Here is a 22225-nt window from a genome sequence, read left to right on the forward strand (position 1 = left end):
GTGTTTTACACACACACACACACAGACACACACACACACACACACGCGCACGCACGCACGCACACGCACGCACACACGCCGCCTCTTCCCCTCCCCTATCCCCTCTCGTCTAGCAGCTCCATCCTCTCACTTACTCAGGCCAGAAACCCCAGCCTTACTCTCAGCTCTTCTCACACCTAACATCCAATCTGTCAGCAAGGCCTGGCAGCCCTGCCTGCACAATCCCTCCAGAACCCTCCTGCTTCTCAGCTTCTGCTACCCTGGTCCAGCCCCCATTATCGGCCCCCATCATTGCTGGCCCCAACCAGAAAATTCACCTCCACCTTCACCCCCCACAGTCTGTCTTCCCCACAGGGTCAGGTCCCACCCCTTCTCTGCTCACAGCCTCACAAGTCTCCCACCTCACTCGGGGTCAAAGTCCAAGACCTCCCTGTGCCCTTAAGAACCTGCATGGTCTGCCTGTCGCCTCCCCACCCACATCAGCTCCAGCCACAGGCCCTCTCACAGTTCCCCCACCACACATGTACCTCAGGGCCTCTGCACTGGCTGTGCCCTCTGCCTGCACTTGGCTGCCTCCCTCAGTCTGCACGAACCTCACCCTCTCACTTCTCACTTCCCACTCTGAGGCTGCTGACCCCTTGTCCATAGTATCCATCGCCTGACATACTCCATACTTTATTGTACTATAATTCTTATTTAAAGCCTCTCTTCCCCAACCAGAATTCAGGCAGAGAGCTTTGTCTCTTTTGTTCGCTGATGAATCTCAAACGATGTAATAGTCTCTGTCACAGAGAAATGGCCCACTGCCACCTGTGGAATGACTGAATGCATGCGCTGGGCCCACTGTGAAGGCATGTACACCAGTGAGTGTGGGCTGGCAGGCATGGGCCTCAGTGAGTATAAGAGATTGTGTCTGTGAGGGTTAGAGTTTCAGCCATGAGGGAACACAAATGAAATTGCAATTTCTTTAGATCAGAGATCTGTAATTTTTTTCTGAAAAATTTTTTAGTAAATTTAGTAAATTTTTTAGCCTTTGCAGGCTGCATGTGGTCTCTGCCACATATCCTCATATGTGTGTGTGAGTATGTATTTTACTTTTATAACCCTTGAAAAATGCAAAACCATGCAGGGCAAAAACAAGCCATGGGCTATATAGTCTGCCCATCCTGCTTAAAGTCAAAGACAGTCAATTTAATTTCACATGGGCCATGACTTTGGCCAAGGGAGTTGGGTAGCAATAACAATAATACTTAGAGCTACTACTTAGCTCTTACAAGCAGTGCCAGCCGCTGTTCTAAGCACTTTATAAACATCTACCCATTTGACCCTCACAAGGGCTCCTTGAGGTAAACACTGCAATCACTGCGATCTGCGGTACAACTGAGGAGACTGAAGCCCAGAAGAATTAAGAGGCCTGCCTGGGGTCACATGAGTAGTGGCAGAGCTGGATGTCAGGCTCTGCCATCTACACTATTAACGGCTCTGCCCTGTGGGCATGAGTGTGGGTGTCAAAGTGTGCAAGGGGTAGGTGTGCGTGTGTGTGTCTACAAGCATGTGAAAATGTACGTGCACTTGTAGGTGGGCAGGATGAGCCCCAGGCCCAACCGCCAGCAGCCCAGGCTTACTTCTTTCCCAGCAGGAACTTGTGCAGGGGCCCACCACCTGCCATCTCCATGATGAGCATGAGGGCTTCAGCCTGGCAGACGCCAATGAGCCGCACGATGTAGGGGTTGTCCAGCTGGTGCATAATCTGTGCCTCACGCATCATCTCATCCTTGTCCGCCTTCTCCGTGCTGTGCTTCAGCACTTTGATAGCCACATCGATCTGCTTCCTGCCGTGATACACACCCGTGCAGGAGGTACACGCGTGAGCCAGCAAGGGCCCGTTCAGCACCTCACCGCCCAACTGCCTCCTTCCACCGGGACTTGTGCAGTGGTCACTGTGGCTCGCCACTCAGATCTTCCTGCAGGGCTCAGACATTCAGTCCGCAGCGGCCCAGAGTGTTGGCTGGGGCAGCACACAGCAAGTCCCTCCCCAACTGCCCTGCCCCGAAAGAGCCACTGTGTTCAAAGTTATACCCTCCCCGGAGCTGCCTGTATCCAATGACGGATCAAAGCAGAAGTTCCGGGGTGCCTCTGTTGCACCTGCAGCCCAGCCCAGGCTGCCCTGTCCCAGCCTGCTTCTCTCACTCACTCTCGGCTCTTGTCCCCAAGTGCTCCCAGGAATCCTCAGTAGGAACTGCCCTGCCCCAAAAGAGCCACTGTGTTCAAAGTTATACCCTCCCCGGAGCTGCCTGTATCCAATGACGGATCAAAGCAGAAGTTCCGGGGTGCCTCTGTTGCACCTGCAGCCCAGCCCAGGCTGCCCTGTCCCAGCCTGCTTCTCTCACTCACTCTCGGCTCTTGTCCCCAAGTGCTCCCAGGAATCCTCAGGCAACCTCCTCTCCCAGGGTCTGTTTCCCTGGCCCTAACTCCCGCTCTGCCCGACCCCAGTGGTTCCCCCTCCACTGCAGGGGCAGCCATACTTGCGCATGCGGTAGACACCCTGGCGCACTGAGCCAAAGTTGCCACAGCCAAGTTCGATGTCAGCTATGAGGAGGTTCTCACGCTTCAGGAAGAGTTTCTTGTCCTTGAGCTCCTCGGGGTCACTGTACGGGCTCTCATACACGCTTGTGTCCATGGGCATTGGCCGCGGTTTGTCTGGGGACGCTAAGCACGCTGGGCACACATACAGGCGTGCCCTCCCAGATCAGGAGGAGGGAGAGGGATGGGATACACAGGGAGTGCAGGGCAGCATCGGCACCCACAGGCATGTATCCTGGACAGCGGTGTACCGCCCAGACCGTGAACGGGCACGGGGGTACATGTGTTAGTGTGCATGTGTGCACTTCTGGTCCCATCTCTTGGTGCATCGGGGAGCCACATCCAAATGGACTCTAAGGTGTGTGCATCTCTGTTCATATGTAACCACGTGTGCCCATGTATCCACACTCCCACCTACATCTCTGTACAACAGGGGCCTAAAATCATGTCTGCACAAGTAAGCATTAGCATGCCGCTGGAGCACACACATCTGTGCCTGTGTGTGCACTGATATGTGTGCACCCACATTCATGCCTGCCCTGTCAACGGAGGCAATGCACAGCCATGTTCACGAGGGCTCCAAAGGCGAGCCTCTTAAGCACATACAACCATTTGTATTCTCTGAGCACACACATGGGTAGGCTTGCACCATGCATCAAACACAGGAGATTGGCAACAGGGTGTTTAGGAATGTGGGTTCTGGAGCCTGTGTGCCAGGGTTCAGTCCCACCCCACCACTGCCTGGCTACATGAACTTAGAAATTCATAGTTCTCTTTTCTCATCTGCAGAATGAGAATAATTAACATAACTACCTCCTATGTTATGTCGGAGGATCCAACCAGTTCACATGCACATGAACTTGGGAGTGTGACTAGCAGCTGGTAGGTGCTTAACAAATGTGTGTCTGTGCCCCACTGGCCCAGGCATGGCCAGGCCTTCTCCCCTGCATGTCACGCCCCATGTACATGCATACAAGCGGGCATGAGGGGTGTGCCCCATGCAGACATCTGTAGGCACAGAGCCAACCAAGCCAACCAGCACTGACCAGGCCAGGCCCATGTCCATCCCCCAGCACATCCGGAGCCAGCCAGGGACCCTACCCTTAGCCTGGTGTGAACCCCACCATGCACCTCTGCCTCTGCCAGCTCACCTGGTTCAGGGGTGTATCCATCTGAGTTGAGGGTGTCAATCCGCCTCTGAGGATAAAGGTCATGAGGTCAGAAGGGTCAGCAGGGCCCGAGCAGGGGACACCAGCCCCTCTCATGAGACCCACACCCTCTGACGACTCCCAGGGATAGTGTGGGGGTTGCAGAGAACCCTCTTTTGTTCCACGGCAGCCCCATTCTCCACCCCAGGATCCATGGCCCACCCGCCACCTTCATCCCTGAGGCCCCAACTCTGAGATGCCAGCTAACTCACATGAGTGAACGTGGATGGGTGGGCTGGAAGTGTGGGGGCAGCAGCTCCTAGGGGAGCAGAAAAGATGATGAGGGGGTGAGAGTCGGCATTGCCTGTACCCCAGCTCCCGCTGCCCCACTCACCTGCACTGGCACTAGCACAGATGGTGCCCCCTGCTGCTCTGCTCACCAGTGCTGGCACTGACACAGGTGTCACCCCCCGACACCTGCTGTCTTATTCACCTGTACTGGCATCGCTCCCCCTTGCTGCCCACTCATCTGCACTGGCACTGGCACAGGTGTCACTCTCCACTGCCCCACTCACCTGTACTGACACTGGAACAAGTGTTGACTACTCCCCCTGCCGCCCCGCTCACCTGTGCTGGCGCTGGCACTGCTGTTGGGACAGGCCTCCTTCAGGCAGTAGATGAGCCCATCGGCCTTCAGCTTCAGGTACTCCACCAGCTGTGGAGAGAGCGTCAGAGCCAAGCTTCCCTGCTCCCCAGGAGCTGAGCACCCCACCACAGCATCTCCCTAAACAGGGTGGCAGACGGCTCACCTGCCAGAGCGTGTCAAACTTGGTCCCCTCAGGTATGCAGTATTTGCCTGCCTTATCCTGGCTGATGAGGTAGTGGTACACGGTTTTCCCATAGATCAAGGACAGCGCATATGTGCCCTGCTCCTTCCGGGGCCTCAGCCTGGCAGGGGTAAGTAGGAGATGTCACCCCCACCACCACCTGGGCCCCTCCCATTGTGCCCCCTGCTGGGCCCCAGTTCCCACACACACACACCCTGTGGGCTCTGCACCCTAGGGCCTCATGAGGAAGCAGCAGGGACTGAGTCGGGGAGCCAAGGTCAGGCCCCACTCAACCTCCAGGTTACCTGCTAACCTCCAGGTTACCTGCTAACCTCCAGGCCAGTGGGGCACAGGAGCAGGGACAGAGAGGAGAACCACAATGCTCACAGGAGACATGGTCAACCGAGGGCCAACATGTGACCATGCACTGGAAAATACTGGGTTTCCCACAGCACAGACTCAGCCCTGCATGGCCTGATACTCAGCCACCTACAGCTGAACACTTAATCATCCATGGGGGAACACTTGGCCATCCACAGGGCATACTCAGGCCTCCACATGGGACACTTGGCCACCCATGGAGGGCTATTTGGCCATCTATGGTGGACACAGATCCCCTCACAGGGGACACACGGGTCCACACAGATAGATTTAGAACCATTCTCTTGAGGAGAGAAAGCCGCTTCTACATGAAGAGCAACAAAGATAAGCACATCTCCATGGCTGGTTCATGCTACATCTTTGTCAAAATCAGAACAAGTCATCTTTTCATCACAATGGACCTGCCAGTTATCCTAACAGACCGACCGTTGACAGAATGAGACCTTTGATTCTCCTCTGCTGCGAATTTGCCAAAATAAATGAATCTTCCATGTCTATGAATGAGACTTGAGTCCCTCAAAGATGGTGCTTTGTGAAGTAAGGACCTATCTACCCACGCACATGTACACACACACACAGGCCAACCTGACCTCCCCCCACACACACATACACAGAAGCCAATTTAGAGCCTGATGCCTGCACCCTCACATCCCACAGTGACATCAATCAACATCTGCCACCAAACAGTTTTGTACTGGGTCACCAGCACAAGGTTCGAATCCACAGTTAAGTATAGGTATCCAACAGAGAAGGGAGGGCAGCTGGTCCTGGGAATGTCAGGCCCTATGGCAGTTGTAGGCGGCTGACCAATAATCTAAGGAACTATGCTTAGTACAGAAAGCTGGCCAGCAGAACCCAGTCTGAAATAGCATGAGGATGGCCCACAAGTGGTATGAACTCTCAGACTAGGCGTGGGCTCTGCCGTGGGTGTTCATTCACTGGACAAATAATGAGTGTTGACCACGTGCCAGGCACTATTCTAAGGCAGGATACAGTGGTGCACAAGACAGATGTGAGCTCACCTTGCAATCAAGTGCTTCCTTAGGCCAAAAGGACAGAAATGTCCCCTATCACCATGGCAAAACCTGAGCAAGGGGCAGAGGGGTGGTTGCGAATGTCTCATCCATTCCAGGACAGCAAGTTTCCCAGAGAACAATGCAGTGAAGGCTGATATAGTTCCCAGACTAGCCCACAATAGTCAGGGATGCCTGAAGAGCTAGGAAACCAGGGTAGGGGATGGTGGGGAGCACCTAAGGGCAAGGAAGAGAAATCCACATCACAGTGAGAAACATAAATGCCCCACAGGATGGAAGGCACTTCTATAACGAAGCTAGTGGGCCAGCCTACTGTTATGGTCTCTAAAGACTATTTCTCTTCTTTTGAGAAGTAAAAATACCTCTTAAGGCCAAATCTTAAGTTCTGAACTGACAACAGGAACTCACCAGCAAACCTGGAATATTGAGAAAAAACAGCCACAACATTGAGTATTTATTCCCACCAATAGATGGAGTCTAGTTCTGCATCTCCTGAATCAAGGCTTGACCATGTGACTTGCTTTAGCCAATAAGACCTCAGCAGACATGACGCAAGGAGAGGCTTAGAAAGTGGTTGATCACTGGGGCCTTCTCTTGTGTTTCCTGGCAACCTTGCAAATACCATGGTTCAACGTGAGTGCAAGTGAGCCCACTGGAGAAGTCACATGAAGGAGAACAAGGAGCTCCAGCCTGCCAACAGCCCAACATGCGAGTGAGGCCATCGTAGACCATCCCATACCCTGAACTCCCCTACCCTCCACTGACTGCAGCCACAGGAGCAAGCCCAAAAGAAATCAGCAGAAGAAACACCAGCTGAACTAAGCCCAAACTGTCAACCTATTAAACCAACAGTGAATAAATGATGTGGTTCCAAGCCACGACATTTTAGGATGGTTTGTTGCACAGGAGAGGCTAACTGTATACTCTATTTGGAAAGAGACATGTGAATTCATAAGAGAAGCCACTGATTCCCAGAAAATAACCACTTAGGTACAGACATTGGTGTGGTCACTACATGTATTTCAACGGCACAAATTCTACTTTATTTACCAAAAAACCACTAGGTGGTAGCAGTTCTTTGTCTTTGCAGTTCAAACTTGATCTTAAGCTAGAGGTTCAGGAAAAGAAATCAACTTGCATCTCCACTTTTTAAAGAATATATAGAACCTGATAATAAAAGAGCCAGGATTCATTAAGATACTGGTTCTAAATTCTTCATATATTTGTCATTCCATCTTCACAGTATTCCCCACAAGGCAGGTACTAGTATTATAATCATCACTTTTTAGATGAGGGATTGAGGCACGAGGATTATGGCTCTGGCCTAAACTGCACAGCTGGTTGAGGCTAGAGCCAGGAGTCCCCTTCTGATTGTACCATTAGCTGCTACGTAGGACTGACAGCTAGCTCTGTCACCGATTAACAGTGCAACCCTGAGCCAGCCACTTAATCTCTCTGTGCCTCAGTTTCCTCACATGTAAAATGAGAAAGCCAAATTAAATTGGAAGTTCTTAACCTAAAAAGGGCTCCGAGCATAAGATTCGGGTTCAACCATGGTCTCATATAAGTGTATGCAAAACCTTTGGGGTAAACATGTTTTGGGGGGGTTATTAGAGGGGTTTGGTTTCAGTAAGATTCCCAAAGGGGTCCATGATCCAGAAGAGGTTAAGAACGACTTAACAGTATACTTTTGAAGGCCCTTCTCAGGGGTCAAGTTCATCTCGTGCTGAAGTGAAGCACAAATGCTGCAATTCTGCAGAAGCAAGGCAAGCTCTGGCAGCCAATATCGTCAGGAACACTGCCAGTCATTCTTTAGTAGCTCTGAACTGTGGGTAGTGGTACGTGTGGCCCTGGTCTTAATTCCGGGCCTGAGTGGCATGAGTCTTTCTATCACATTATGCACGCTGATCTTAGAACTAGACCAGCTCCTGGCATGTCCCAGGGCTCGTGATCTACCAGGGATGTTCCTGTCACCCCTGCCCACGTGAGGTTCTGTGCCTACAGCTTTGACCTTTGGCTCCTAACGATCCACATCCTGAGAAAGCAGTTACCAACTACAGGAATGGCAAGAAGGACCCACGATGGTTTCTGCCCGAGGCACACCTTGCCTAGTTTTCTAGCAGTCTGGCACACTGCAGTTGATTCTGATTTCTTGTATTTCCCCAGCATGAGTCACTGTCCCTCATGTCACTGTTCCAACTGCTTCTGAATCTGAGCACCAACCTCAGTCTCTATAATGTCCCCAGATCAAAGCTCTCTCAGCCTCAACCTCATGGCTGATGCTGGTCCTGCCTGCCTCTGAGCCTTCAAGCCAATTTGGTATTGAGCTCAGCAGCCCCCAACATTTTTGGCACCAGGGACCAGTGCCCCTATGAGAATCTAATGCCTGATGAGCTGAGGCGGAGCCGAGGCAGTGATGTTAGCGCTGGGGAGCGGCTGCAAATACAGATGAAGCTTTACTCACTTGTCTACCTCCTGCTGTGCAGCCAGGCTCCTAACAGGCCATAGACCCGAACCGGTCCACAGCCCGAGGGTTGGGGGCCCCATGATCCAGAGTATCGGCCACTCAAAGCCATTGGCCCTGGTACTCCTGAGATTCCTCTTACCTCAAAAGACTGGTTAACTCGAAGCCTGACAGAAATTCTGCTGTATGAATGCAAAACCTTTGCAAAACTTCTCCTTTGGGTAGTGGAATTCTCTGACAAACATCTTCCATGGAAGCTTAAAACGTGAAACAGATCATAGCTGTCCTGGGGTGGGGCTCAGGATCCCACCTGATCCACCCTCCACCCACTCCCTCCACCCCTCCCCCATGACTCTTGGATATTTTCAGGGGACCTGGGAAATCTGGGGAGACTTTTCACACCAGTGGGATGGTGGAATCATTGTCTGTGCATGTGCATGACAGTTTGGGGTGGGAAGGAGGGACAGAGGAAAGGAGGAAAGAGAAGAGAGAAGGATAAAGAAAAACCAGGACAGAAAGGAAGCAGAGAATGAGATGATGAAAAGCTGAACTAGGGACCTGACATGAAACCAGGGGAGGAAACCTGGACTGTGGGAACCAAGAAAGAGGAAATGACATGTTACGAAGGAGAGAGCAGATACGAGGCGGGAATCAGCTACGCTGACAGGAAAGTCATACAACCTCCCTTCATTGTGTCTGGCTAGGAGAGAGTCCCCCAGACACTCAGGCACTGGGGTAACTTGTGCATGACTGAGTGGGATATGAGTGTGTGAGAGACACAGGACCAGATGCTAGGAATGTCTTAGCGGGTACCAAGCTGTGGCGGGGAGTATGCGGTGTCTGCAAAAGATAGGCAACATCTGGACAAGGACCAGCCCTCACTACGCATGGGAACACAGAAACCTCTAGTAGCACTAAGTACAGGCTCTGCCCTGGAATTTACAGTCCACAAGGAAAGTAGGAGCCCAAACTCCCAGTGTGAGATGCCCACCACTTCCATTATGGCCTCCTGGGTCCAACTCTGTGAAGGACTACATGCAAAACCGCTGCCTTAATTCCTGTCCTGTGGGTAGTCCCCCTCTCCACAGTAATTCTAGTCTTAGACATGAGACTTGCTTTGGCCAATAGGACACCAGTAACATTATGCAAGCAGAGGCTTGAAAAGAGCTCATGTACTGTTACTTTCCCTCTCTGACTATTCTTAGGAACCCTGCAGTCACCACCACTGAATAAGCCCAGGCTAGCCTGCTGGACAATGACAGTGCTGTGGCCAACTCATCCCCACCACCCAGGGGACATTGGGCCATAGCCAGACTTGTGAGCATGGCCATCCTAATCTATTCAGTCCCTGCCCAGCTGACCCAAACCAAAACAGCCCAGCTGACTCAGAATTATGAGGAGTAAGAAACTGTTGTTTTGAGCCAGTAAGTCTTAAAGCGGTTTGTTACATAGCAAAAGCTAACTGATATAAAAGCAAAGCTAAGTTTACCCTCTAAGAGAAAACAGCCCTCTCTTAAGTTGTTCAGAAGCCTTCCTTGCAGCTAAGCATGATCCGTAACATGTGTCCAAAAGTTCCCTCAGAAACCTTGGAAACTTTACTGCACAATTTTAGTCTAAGACTTTTAGGCAGGGTAAAAAATTATTTCATCAGCTGACAGCAGAATCTTGTGGAGGGACGTGCATCCTGTGAGAATTCGGTACATGTGCAAAGACCGCCCGGAGATGAGGAAATTGAGGAAGAAGCCCATCGATTGGCCCAGGAGAGGAAACGGCCCTAGGAGAGGTGGGTGAGAGCAGGAATTCAGCCAGGCTGGAACTCAGGCCATGAGAAGGGTGGCCTTGAGAAGTTAAGACACCTTCAGGAGGGCACCAGATTCCTGAGGTCACAAGAAAGAGGCAGACACCAAGCTACTCTGCAGCTCAAGGCCTGAGTGACTTCAGCTGACATCTGGATAACATCTATTATACAAAAGGACCTGTGTCCAGACCAGAAAGCAGCAGCCAGCAAGGCTTTCAAATACCCAGCAGGGTTATTTAAATAGCTATAGACAGTCTCACAATAACAAACTCACGAACAGCCATATGGCTCAACTTTGGCTCAGACACATGCAGATACACATGTTCGCCCACATACAATAACAGCTAAGCTAACATTTACTACAATGTTAGTACATGCCAGATGCTATACTATTGCTTTACACATATTAATTCATGCAATCCTATAACAGACACTGGGGGAGGTACTACTCTTATCCACAGGGCACTCAGCGGGAGTCACCGCACCTCCTCCCTCTCTGACCCTTATTTACTCAGCTCCAAGCACACTGGCCTCCTCTCTGTTTCTTGAACTTGCCAAGAACCTACTCCCCTGGTCACTGTAATTGACATTCCCATTTGCCAGGATCACCCTTATCCCAAATTGCTGCACAGCTCACTTCTTACCTCCTTCAGTTCTTTACTCAAAACCACCTGATCCGAGAGGCCTTTTCTGGCCACCTAATCTCAACCCCCACCCCAACTACACATGCACTTACCACCAACAGACATATTTTATATTTTATTGATTCACCCTTTTTTGTCTACTTTCTCCACAAGGACGGAGATTTATGTCCGTTTTGTCCACTGCTAAGTCCTCAGTGCCTGAAACAGCGCCTGGCACACAGTAGATATTCACTAAATATTTGTTGAATGAAAGAGAGGAAATCGAGGCAGGCAGAAGATCAGCTACTTGCCCAGTGTCCTTGGCTGGTAAGTAGCAGATGCTGGATTCCAACCCAGGCAGTCTGGTTCTGGGTCCTAACCACTGCCGCTCCTTTCCCACAGAAGGGCCCTTTGCACACGCAGAAGCGCACTACCCACTTGCACATGGAGCACATGCACACTGAGACCTGCCCCTGCCTCACCGCCCCAAAGTCCCAGATCCCGAGCCCCACATACAGGAACTTGCCGTCGGTTTGCGAGCCGGAATAGAGTTTGCGCTCGGCCTCCTCACGCGTCAGGCTGCTGTGGTACCAAGGCATCCGCTCGTGGGCTGTGGTGGCGATGAGCTTCTCCACTTGGGGGGCCTGGCTGATGATGGCCTGCTCCAAGGCCTCTCCCTAGGGAAGGGAGGGTCAAGGACACCTGTAAGTGTTGCACTTTGCGGGGACACAGAAACCCTCTTCCACTTCATCGTGGTCCCCACCCAGCAGCACAGGCGACGAGTCATTCAGGCTGTTGAGGACAGCCATCCTCCCAAGTCCATGTTCCCTCCCCAGTACATCCAGGCCCCGCCCATCCAGAGCCGAGCCCCAGAACCCAAGCTCTGCTCCAGCTTAAAGTTCTGACATTGGTAGTTGTGCACCGCTGTCAAAGATCACAGGCCACCGCCCCACTGGCCATTCTATCCCAGGACTCCGCCTCCCCCCCCTTCCCTGGCCCCCCCCCACTAGCCCGACCCGCCTCCCAGGGGTCTGCCCATTAAGGGTTTGCCCACTCCAGCCCCGCCCCCCTAGGGCCCGCCTTCTTTGGCCCTGCACTCAGCCCTGCCCGCTGCTGCTCTTCACCCCGGCCCCACCCACTCAGGCCCTGCCCTCCCCGAGCCCATACCCGGCCCCGCGTTCTCACCTCCAGTTTCCACGTCTGACGCACATAGTCGCGTACCATGGCGTCCCGCAGGCAGTCGAAGACCCCGGGCTGCGGCTCGAGTCCCGACGGCCGGTTGCACGGCTTGCGCAGGTTGCAGGGTAGTCCGTCAGGGTCGCGCGAGTAAAACTCGCAGAGCTCGGCGGGTCCACAGTGCGCCTTCCCACCCGCGATGGCATAGGTGCCGTTGAGCTGGCGCTCGATGGGGAAGTGGTGGAAGCGCACGTCGTGCACAAGCGAGAGCACGTAGCCGCCCAGCGAGCGCAGGCACTGGCGCAGCAGGAAGAGGCCGTCGGCCATGCCCGCCAGCTTCAGGTGCTCCTCGGCCTCGGCGCGCGAGATGCTGCCGTAGAAGAAGGGCAGGTGTGCTGCGGGGTCCGGCATCGCCGCTGCTGCCCCGCGTAGGGTATGCGTCTGTGCACCTCACCAGTCCCTGCGAGTCCAGAGCGGGATTGGGGGCACGTCAGGGCCTTGGCGTCCCTTCCTGAGCTCCATTCATGGGCCCAGAGGCAGTGGGAGAGGCCGCATTGGGCAGCATCCGTGCCCATCCTGCAGAACCTGCTTGGTGCTAGAATCAACTTGGAGAGGAGCCCCAGCCTGCTGAGCCCAGATCTGGGAGTCCCAAACCCGCCTCTGACTGTTCAGAGACCTTGTGCTGAGCGCCCAGACACGCCTACGGGCCCTCTCACACCAGCACCTGAAATCATTCATTCATTTCCCAAACGTGTTGAATTCTTACTGTGTTTCAAGCCGGTGCTGGAATTATGGATGAAAAAGGCATACATGGTCTCTGCCCTCCTGAAGATAGCAGTCTGAGGGGGAGGGAATGCCATAAACAAGGAGAGAGACAAAATTATTACAGATGGAGATCAGCATTATAAAGGAAATAGCGTGATATTAAAAGAGAAGAGGTCACCGTAGCTGGGATGGCCACCATCTCTGAAGAGGCAGCATTTGAGCTGAGCTGAAGGATGAGGAGCTAACTTCTAAAAGTAGGAGAGAACACATCAGGCAGAGGGAACAGCGAGTGCAAAGGCCCTGAGGCTGGAACAGCTTTGCTCACTTCCTCCATTAGCCTTCTCTTTTCCACTGACTCCCTCCAGCCTGACTCTGTTCAAACTTATGGATGAGGAGCACATTGGGGCCGCCAGGGGCTGTGACAGGGGGGCGGGGAGGGATTGACCATAAAGGGGCATAACAGAATTGGGGCAGAGGTCCCCAACTCCTGGTCTGTGGCCTGTTAGGAAATGGGCTACACAGCAGAAGGTGATCGGCGGGCAGCAAGTGACGCTTCATCTACATTTGCAGCTGCTCCCCAGCGCTAGCATCACCACCTCAGCTCCACCTCAGATCATCAGGCATTAGATTCTCATAGGAGCACTGGTCCCTGGTGCCAGAAAGGTTGGGGACCACTGAATTGGGGGAACAGTATATATCTTGGAGATGGTAGTTTCTGGGCTATATGTATTTGTCAAATCTCACAGGATTTTTCACTAAAATGAGTGAATTTTACTGTGTGTAAATTATACCTTATTTCTTTTTTTAAATTAAAGGGGGATAAAGAAGCTGGAAGGTATGGACACACCGGGCACTAAAAATATGAGAAACAGGAAGGAGAGGGCTGTGCACACGCCTGTTCCTCTTCCTTGAGTCCCGCCCTCTCATCCAGCCTCAGAGTCAACCCCCAACACACAGGCTGCTCTCCAGGCTCAGTGGGGGTGCACTCATATCAGCACCAAGTGGACACAAACAAGCATTTAGTGCCCTCCTGGATGCTGGATACCCTGAGCGAGGGGCACTGCTGACACTCTCCTGCTTGAACATCATGTTCCTCTTGAGTCCTTGACGACTCCCTGGCTTGCTTCCTCCCTCTCTGATGGTCCCTGCTCTCACTCCTTCCCCAAACCCGGTCCCCTTACTTGGGCCATCCTGCCTGTGGCTAACTGCACTTCCACACCTGCATGTCTAGCCCAGATCTTGCTCCTGAGGTCCGTTTGTGCTGCCATCACCTCCTTTGATCTCTACCCGCTGTTTCTATTAATAAAATCTGAGATCCAGATCTAACGCACATGGTGCCTGTCGTTGGCTGAAACCCACAGTCTGTTTCCCACATAAGCTGAGCTCAGGGCAAATTGCTTTTAGGCAATTCTACAAGGGCCCCTTTGCTCAAGAACCTCCTGCCTACTTCATTGAGACAACAAAATTCCTCAGTCCTCCCCCTGCCCGTCAGTCTGAGCTATCATCTTTCCTTCACGTTCACTTACAAATTTCATCCATGTAGTGCTCTCCACTTGGAACACCCTCCCCATTCCTCTTCACTTCCCAGTTCCAGCCTTTCCTGCCTCACAGATTCATACAGCCTTTCCCATAGAGTAGCAGGACACAAGACAAGGCAGCAAAGTAGGGGCCTATCCAAGGACCATTGGGGGTAGTGAATCTGGTCTCTGGGGCAGGAAGCTGTGGCAGGAAACTGTCAACAACACAGTTTGAGAAGCTCCTCCCCACAGTGGCCACAGGTGCAGCTTGGGTAGCCAGAGGGGGGTTCATGCAGTTGTGGGGGTGGGGAGAGGCTGGCCCCTAGGGCCATAAGCCGTGATTGGCCACCTTGGACCCAAGGCCAAAGTGTCCCAGAGACAGAAGTGTTCCCTGTGTATTCACAGCTTTATCCCAGCTCCCTGTCTCACTGCCAATAATGACAATAGTAATGGCAACGGCTTTCAGAGGAGCTGGGCCAGTCTGCAGCTTCCTATGAACCTGGGCTTGAGCAGGAGGACCAGATGTTTCTGTCATGAGCTGTATCCTTCAGATTCTGTGGCTTTCCCAAGAGATGGGCCCACCACAAGACCCCCATCCCAGTCCTGCCTGGGCAGACCACACCAGCCTCCCCTTAGCTCAGGAGCATCTTGTGAGTTCAGAAACCCGGACTTGGCCTTCCCCAGGTATGCAGCTCCACCGAGACGGTGGGATTTTCTGTTCTCACAGCCCAGGCCCTGCCACAGGAGGAGGAAACCTTAGAGCCTTGGACAGACATATCTGCCCGAAATTCCAACATTCAAGTATCCTCTTCGGGTAAAGGCAGAGTTAGATTATATCTGTTCCAGAGAGACCTGACGCCCCAAACATGCTGCAGAGGAAAAAAGGGTCAAGTGATCAAATACATTTTGAAAAGTATATTAGCATATTAAAGGCTCTGATGCAGCCACTAGGGGAAACAGTATGGAGGTTTCTCAAAAAACTAAAATTAGAACTACCATATAACCCAGCAATTCAACTTCTGGGTATTTGTCCAAAGAAAATGAAAACACTAATTCAAAGAGATATATGCACTCCTCTGTTCACTATAGCATCATTTATGATGGTCAAGACATGGAAGCAACTTTGTGTCCATTGATAAACAATGGATAAAGAAGATGTGGTACATATATGCAATGAAATATTAGCCATAAAAAGAATGAAATCTTGTCATTTGCGACAACATACATGTACCTTGAGAGCATTATGCTAAGTGAAATAAATCAGACAGAGAAAGACAAACTCGTTTGATCTCATGGGTAGAATCTAAAAACAAAACAAAGACCTTGAGAAGACCTGCTAGAAGGACGCTGTCCAGTTTTGTTTAATCCCACAGCTATGTCGCACACAACATATTCTAGGCATCAAAAGCCCCCATTAAACGCCCATGATGAGAGCCCAGAGCGGAGGCAGGCTATGGAGGAAATCGATCCAACTGGACCTGCCGGGAGGGCATGGGAGTGGCCCAGCCAAGCCTGTAGGCTCCACATGCCACCCTCAGATATCAGAAGGGTCCCCACTCAAGGTGCTGCCGAAATGAGGGCCCAGCCCCTTACTGCCCATGCCTATTCTCACTGACCCCCAGTCCTCTTCCCAAGACCCCAAGGCCCTCTGGAAGCCATGTTTCCTGCTCCTTAGTCTACAGCCATGGTGGGGGCCCCTATTCCACCAACAGAGGCAGCATAGGCACCTGTCAGCCAACAACATGCCACTTAGGTTACATTCTAAGTTATGAGGACAGCAGTTAGCATGGTGCCATGGATGGCGATAGACTCCGTCATATCTTTTTCCTAATCAGGGCATCAGATTTAAATCATGAAATCACAAGTCTGCTCTGTAGTAGCAAGTGTGGTCCTGAGCAGTGAGTTAAGTTCGTCAGACCGCACTGAAAAACTGGGCCAGCAAGTGAGCCCAACACTGGGGGACTGTGGGATTCCACGACAGATGGCTCACTGGGCACCAAGCACAAGACCTAGCTCACCCTTGTGCTACCATGTCCTTTTCTGCTCCAGGACTCCCACCTCACTCGGGTTTAAAGCCTAAGCCCTCATTGGCAGCCCCCAAGCCTTGCCCAATCTGCCTCAATACTTTCTTGCATTCACTCCCTCCCTACCAGCCACACAGGCTTCCTTAAGTTACTTGTTGAGGTCACTTGAACAAATCAGTCATGATCCAATCTCAGGGCCTTTGAACTGTCTGTTCCTACTACCTGAACACTCTTTTCCCAGTATCCCTCACTTCATTTGGGCCTCTGCCTAAATATCACCCCCTCCTCCAAGAGGCCTTCCCTGACCCCACTCTCTAAAATCGCCTCCCCTTCTTTCTCTACCAACAAAAATTGGATATATATATCGACTTGTCGACATGTGATCTTTGACATGTCCTATATGACATAATAGAATGCAAGCACTGTGAGAGTGGAGACCCTGTCTTGTTCTCCTGCCTATACTAGCAAGGTACACAATAGTTGCCCAATAAACATTCGTGGTGTGCAGAGGAGCTTACTCTTCCTGCATGTCAGGCTCTGTGACTGTGAAAGGGAGAAGGGAGGAGGCATAAAGAAGGGAAAGGTGGGAGGAGTTCGGAGGACAGAGCCTGGTATTATGTGGGGACAGCATGGTGCTGTCCTGTGTATTGTAGGGTGTTTAGCAGCATTCCTGGCCTATCTCCACTTGATGCCCATTAACATCCCCTGGGTCATGACCGAAAATGTCTCCAGACATTATCGAACGTCCTCTGGCAGCAGGGAGAAGGCAAAATTGGGTCTGGTTGAGAACCACTGTCTTAACCCTACTCTACAGGGTGGGGCCGGAAGTGATCAGCAGGTAGCAGTCCTAGGAGAGTCTAGGAGCTGTTAAGTCCAGAGCCTGAGACCACCTGAGCTAGTAATAACCATTAGAGTATGTACAGTTGACACTGAAACAACGCAGTTTGAACTGCACGTGTCCACTTGTAAGTGGAATTTTTATAATTGAGGATGCAGCCAGTCTCCATGTTCCCAGGTTTGGCATCCTAGGATTCAACCAACTGTAGGTCGAAAATTATATTTTTAGTCTGCGGATGGGAGCCCGCAGATTTGTGAAGCCAACTGTATGCACTGTTTTACTCCATTTTATACCAGGGACTTGGGCTGCCATGGGGGTCCAGGAACCAATGCCATGGGCACAGAGGAGCGACGACTGAGGAGTCAAAAGTTATACACAAGGGATGTGGTTCCATAGTGTAGCAGTTAGCATATCTGCTTTACATGCAGAAGGTCCTGGGTTCATGCCCCAGTGGATCACACGGTCCATGGTCTACGGCCATGCCACCCTGAACAAGCCCAATGTCTGATCTCGGAAGCAAGGTTGGACCTGGTTAGTACTTGGATGGGAGACCACCTAGGAAGAATAGGTGCTATAGCCATAAAATAATAATAATAATAAATAAAAATAAAAATAAAAGAAAGTAAAAAAAAAAGTTATACACAGATTTTCCACTGTGCCGAGGTCAACACCCTTAAGTCCCACCCTGTTCAAGGGTCAACTACAGCAAGATGCTCATATAGCACCTACTATGTGCCAGGCACATACTCATTCGCCCAATCCTTGCAAGAACCATGTAAGAGAAGGATTTGTGAATTCAGGATCTGAAGTGCACACAGGTGTAGTGACTTGGCCCAGGTCACACAGCACACACAGTAGGTGGCAGAGCCAGGACTCAAATCTAGGCCTCCTGCTCCAGACTATACACACAAATACCAGCCAGGCCGTCTGCCTGCCCAGCGTCCCTGCAAGGGCTGTGTGTGTATGAGGCTGGAGGACAGGTGAGAGAAGGGAGCAGCAGCTCTGGGTTCGCAGAAGAGCCTTGGCAGGTGGCACCCAAGGACTTCCTACCTCAGAAGTACCTGACCCTAATCTGTCAGCCAAGCTTTATTAAGCACTTATTGTGTACTTGCTGCCCTGGCTAAAACAAGAGTAATAAAGATCACTTTGAGTTGTCTACCACAGGAGCCCCTGTTCCTTCCTGTCAAGATCCTTTCCTGCCTGGAACACTTTTTCCAACCTCTCACCCAATAGTCAGGAGCCAAGCACCTACTAGGTGCCAGTGTTTACATCTACATGTAACAGATGCATAAACCGAGGCTCAGAAAGCCAAGCAACTTGCCAAGAACACACGATGATTGACCAGGATTCAAGCCATTTGTCCCTTCACCTCTCTGGGTCCCCTTTAACCTGAGCTACACTACAGGCGGTTCGAACTTGCCCTGGACCCCTCATGGGACTCATTGGCATTTTGTTGTTCAAGTTCACAGCTCTGTTGAGCCACCCTCATATTCATGGGGCTTGGGGCCAGAGCACAGATTTGCTTTCTCTGGAGGTTTCTCTGCTTCCTGAAACCAAGGATGCCACACTGATGGGGCCCAGAGGGAGGTTGAGGACTGAGCAGACATCTGTGTCCCCGGGACACTTCTGCTCTGCTGAAACTCTGGAAGGGGAGCTGTTTCCTTCAGGTGTTCCACGTCTGCTTTCTTCTCTAAGTGAACACCACCGGTCCCAGTCTGACAGCCCTCCTAGTCCTTCCCGGAAGCCTCCTTTCTGACTCTGTCCTCCTCCACCAGACCCAGGCCATCCCTGGAGACAGCACCCAGCCACTGCTCCACCCAGGATGACTTACCTGGGGATGTGCGATAGATGTCCAGGCAAACAGGCCACCTGAAAGTTCTCTGGTCCCCAATGCCAACAGACGGCTGGTTCTAAATGAGGAATGGGGGACCAAGAAACCAACTTGGGTTTCTCTGCAACCTGAGCCCTGCGCCTGAGGCCCCCGCCAGCTAACCACCCCCTCTCATGCCCAGGCAAAGTATAAGGAGGTCACGCTCTACCAGCGTTTCTCACTGGGGAGGAATTTTATTTATCCTCTGCCAGCTGCCCCAGAGTCCCCTGGGGTGGCAATGCTAGCAGAACAGAGACAGAAGGCCAAAGGATGGCCACTCACCTGGACACAGCAGCGGCAGCACCGAGGCCCAAGCTGAGCAGGGACCTGGGCCAGAAGGCCTAGTGCACTCTTAGCAGCGGGTTTCTCTGACACTCAACCTATTTCCTTGATGCGAAGACAGGAAAGGGGGCTGTGTTTGAAGTTTACGTATAAGTCACAAAGTGCTGTGTTCAAGGAAAATCTCAGGCCACGTGCTCTGGGGAGGGCAGAGGGCATTTCCGGGGCCAGGCAGTATCTGCTCCAGCAGGGGAGACTGAGGCTAGCTGCAGGCAGGGGTCATGCAAAAGTGAAGATTTCAACAGCACCCCCAAACTGGTGGTGAAAAGGGGGAGCTGTGTGTGCTCAAATTGGGGGTTGGGCCAGTGCCAGTGGGAGGGGGAACTCCCAGGACTCACTGGAAACTGGAATGCTCCTACTCCCCCCATCCCCCGCAAGGGGACACGGACCCAGGCCTGCCCCCAGCTGAACTGCTCATAAGAGTGATTGATTTATTCCACGGGTAGGTTAAAGCTAGAAAGAGGGGAAACCTACTAGGTAGGGCCATACCATGAAGGTTCCAAGCTCAGGGTGACAGCCCTGTCCCTGATGGCTCAAATGGCTCACAGGCTAGAAGAACGGGCAACTGAGTCAACGGGGAGATAGGGCTGGACAGTGGAAGCCTAGGTATTGTGTGTCCCCAAAGGAGCCCCACACAGCCTGGAGACAGCACCCAGCCACTGGTGTCAGGGAAGGGTTCTGAGAGGGATCAGTCATGTCAAGACATGGAGACAAGGTGTCGCCAGGGCCTACCCAGTCCCAGCCCGCCCACCTGGGACCTTCCCTTCACATTGCACTGGCTGATCATCACCTCCTGCTCTAGCCACAACCGCTTCCTCATCTTCTTTTCCTCCCTCCTTCACTTGCCCACCCCATCATGATACCCATCCGCTCTCTGACCAAGTGGCCACAACTTACACCTGCTTCCTCAAAGGCTTGCAAAGCCCCTCTGCTGCACGGCCAGCTCCAGGGCTTGGCATGTACTTCACCCATCTCTCCCTCCAGTGCCCCAAGACCCCTGAGGGCTCTTTCACTCCCACTTTCTTGCCCTCTTGGACCTGTGGGGCCTCAGGGACCTGTGTGGCACTATCCTAGGCCCACTGTTGAGACCCCAAGAACCTCTCCTCACTGGTTCCTGCCACCTGGGGGAGGTGAGGTCAGTTCTCAATCTGCCTGGTGTTTCCTCTGTGCTGCAGCCCAGGTCTCCTTTCTTGGGGACCCTCTCCCCCACCTCTGCTATCCCCCAGTCTCCTAAACCTCCATCTCCCACATGGGACAGCTTTTTCTAGATTCCTGGCTGGGATACTTTTCTTCACATAGATTTCCCCCAATACCGTTTTTGTTAGAAGCATTCCCTTTCCCCATAGCATCATGAAACTCAGGATGCAGAAGAAAATTTCTTTGTTTCCATACTGGATCCTCCTCTCTTGGGGAAGTGAGAGAAGAATGCCCCAGCAGGCTAGGAGAGAAGTCACAGCATTACAGAACCATGTAATCTATAGTGATAATCCCAGTGGCACTTACTCAGCACCTACTATGTGCCAGACAACATTGTCAGCAATTCACAACTCAGTCTATTTTCCAGCCAAGGTAAGTAAAGCCCAGAGAAGTTAATTAACAGATGCCAAGTGGCCAGGTGGGATCAGAGCAGGGTCTAGCCCCACAGCCCGACTTGGGCAGACAGAGGAGGAAGAAAAGTTGGTTGCAAAATAGGTCCCTGTGAGCCAGCCTCTCAGGACCTGAAAGGTAAGTAGGCTGCATATGGGGCTCCTGAGATGCAGCAGGTTTGGGGCTCCCAGCCTGGGGTCTTCAGGCCTGAGAAGGGGACCTCCAGCCTCTGTGAGGCACTAGCTCAGCAGCCCTCAAGGCCCCTTCCGGTCCCAGAAGCCACCCCCTGAAACTACAGGGCCCCAGACGTCACTACAAGATGTGCCTGCAGATAAGGCCTATGTTCTGCCCAGGGGGTGATGGATGGATGTGTCTTTTGAATATTCAGAGGAAAGAGTACATAGGATGGAAAACGTGGGCTGGGAAAGTTGGGGTTCATTTGCCTGGGGTTGCTTTGGGGTAAATATTCACTCCAGACATGCAAAGAGCCACGGAAGAAACTGATTGCTCACTCTCACAGCCCCAGGCCTCTGACCTCACTGTTCTCCCCTACCTCTTCTCCTGCCTAACTCCTCCTCCTCCCCCAGGTATCTGATTAAATGCAGCTTTCTCCAAGAAGCCTTCCAGGCCTCAAACTGGGTGGGGTGGAGCTTTGTGTCAGTTTCACCAGACAATTGTGCAGGCAAGATTTGGTTCCAGAGTTAAAAAGACCCCAAGCCACTGCTGGGGAAACCTGTAGCCAGTGGGCTGGAGGGAGAGGGCTCACACCTCAGAGAAATGATTCCCCCAAGGGAGAACAACAGCCCCTTCCCCCAGGGCCCCTCCTCAATTCCTTCCACCTAGGCATCTTCAGCCATGCAGCTCACCTGCCTTTCCTCTGGATGGTCGGACAATGGTGGCTTTTCTCTTCTTGTTTTTTTCTGGTTCTGTCACTTACAGCTCAGGGAGCTCGAACAAGTTACTTGACCTCTCTGTGCCTTAGTTTCTTCATTTAGGAAACGGTACCTCTGTCATAGGGCTATTGTGAAAATGAAAACAGACTTCGAAGCACATATACCATTATTGCCACCGCCACCACCATCATCATCATATCGTCACCATCATCTCTGGATTTTCCCACTTTTCACAGAGAGCTAGTGACTGCATGTCCACGGGCAGCAACAGAACTTCCCTGCGCCCTCCAGGGGCAGCTCTCAGGTACTGCATTCTTCCAAGCACAACGCAGGAGCCTGAGGGTTGAAAGTGAAACAC

The 22225-nt window shown here is 52.1% G+C and overlaps 1 protein-coding gene across 1 annotated transcript in view; it reads right to left on the reverse strand.

Annotated features, from left to right (window-relative positions):
• Nucleotides 1-19467, reverse strand: part of LOC102883976 (tyrosine-protein kinase ZAP-70) — a 22268-nt gene extending 2801 nt beyond the window's left edge. The window contains exons 1-10 of the mRNA XM_006909421.3: nt 19331-19467; nt 19010-19088; nt 12044-12494; nt 11375-11535; nt 4541-4679; nt 4359-4446; nt 4004-4050; nt 3735-3780; nt 2526-2718; nt 1626-1832 (exon numbers count right to left, since the gene is read on the reverse strand). Of these exons, the coding sequence (XP_006909483.1) occupies nt 1626-1832; nt 2526-2718; nt 3735-3780; nt 4004-4050; nt 4359-4446; nt 4541-4679; nt 11375-11535; nt 12044-12445 (1283 nt within the window). The 5' untranslated portion in view covers nt 12446-12494; nt 19010-19088; nt 19331-19467. The remainder of the gene's footprint in view (nt 1-1625; nt 1833-2525; nt 2719-3734; nt 3781-4003; nt 4051-4358; nt 4447-4540; nt 4680-11374; nt 11536-12043; nt 12495-19009; nt 19089-19330) is intronic.
• Between the last annotated feature and the right edge of the window lie 2758 nt (nt 19468-22225).

The sequence above is a fragment of the Pteropus alecto genome, unplaced genomic scaffold, assembly GCF_000325575.1.
Source record: "Pteropus alecto unplaced genomic scaffold, ASM32557v1 scaffold223, whole genome shotgun sequence".
Lineage (NCBI taxonomy): Eukaryota > Metazoa > Chordata > Mammalia > Chiroptera > Pteropodidae > Pteropus > Pteropus alecto.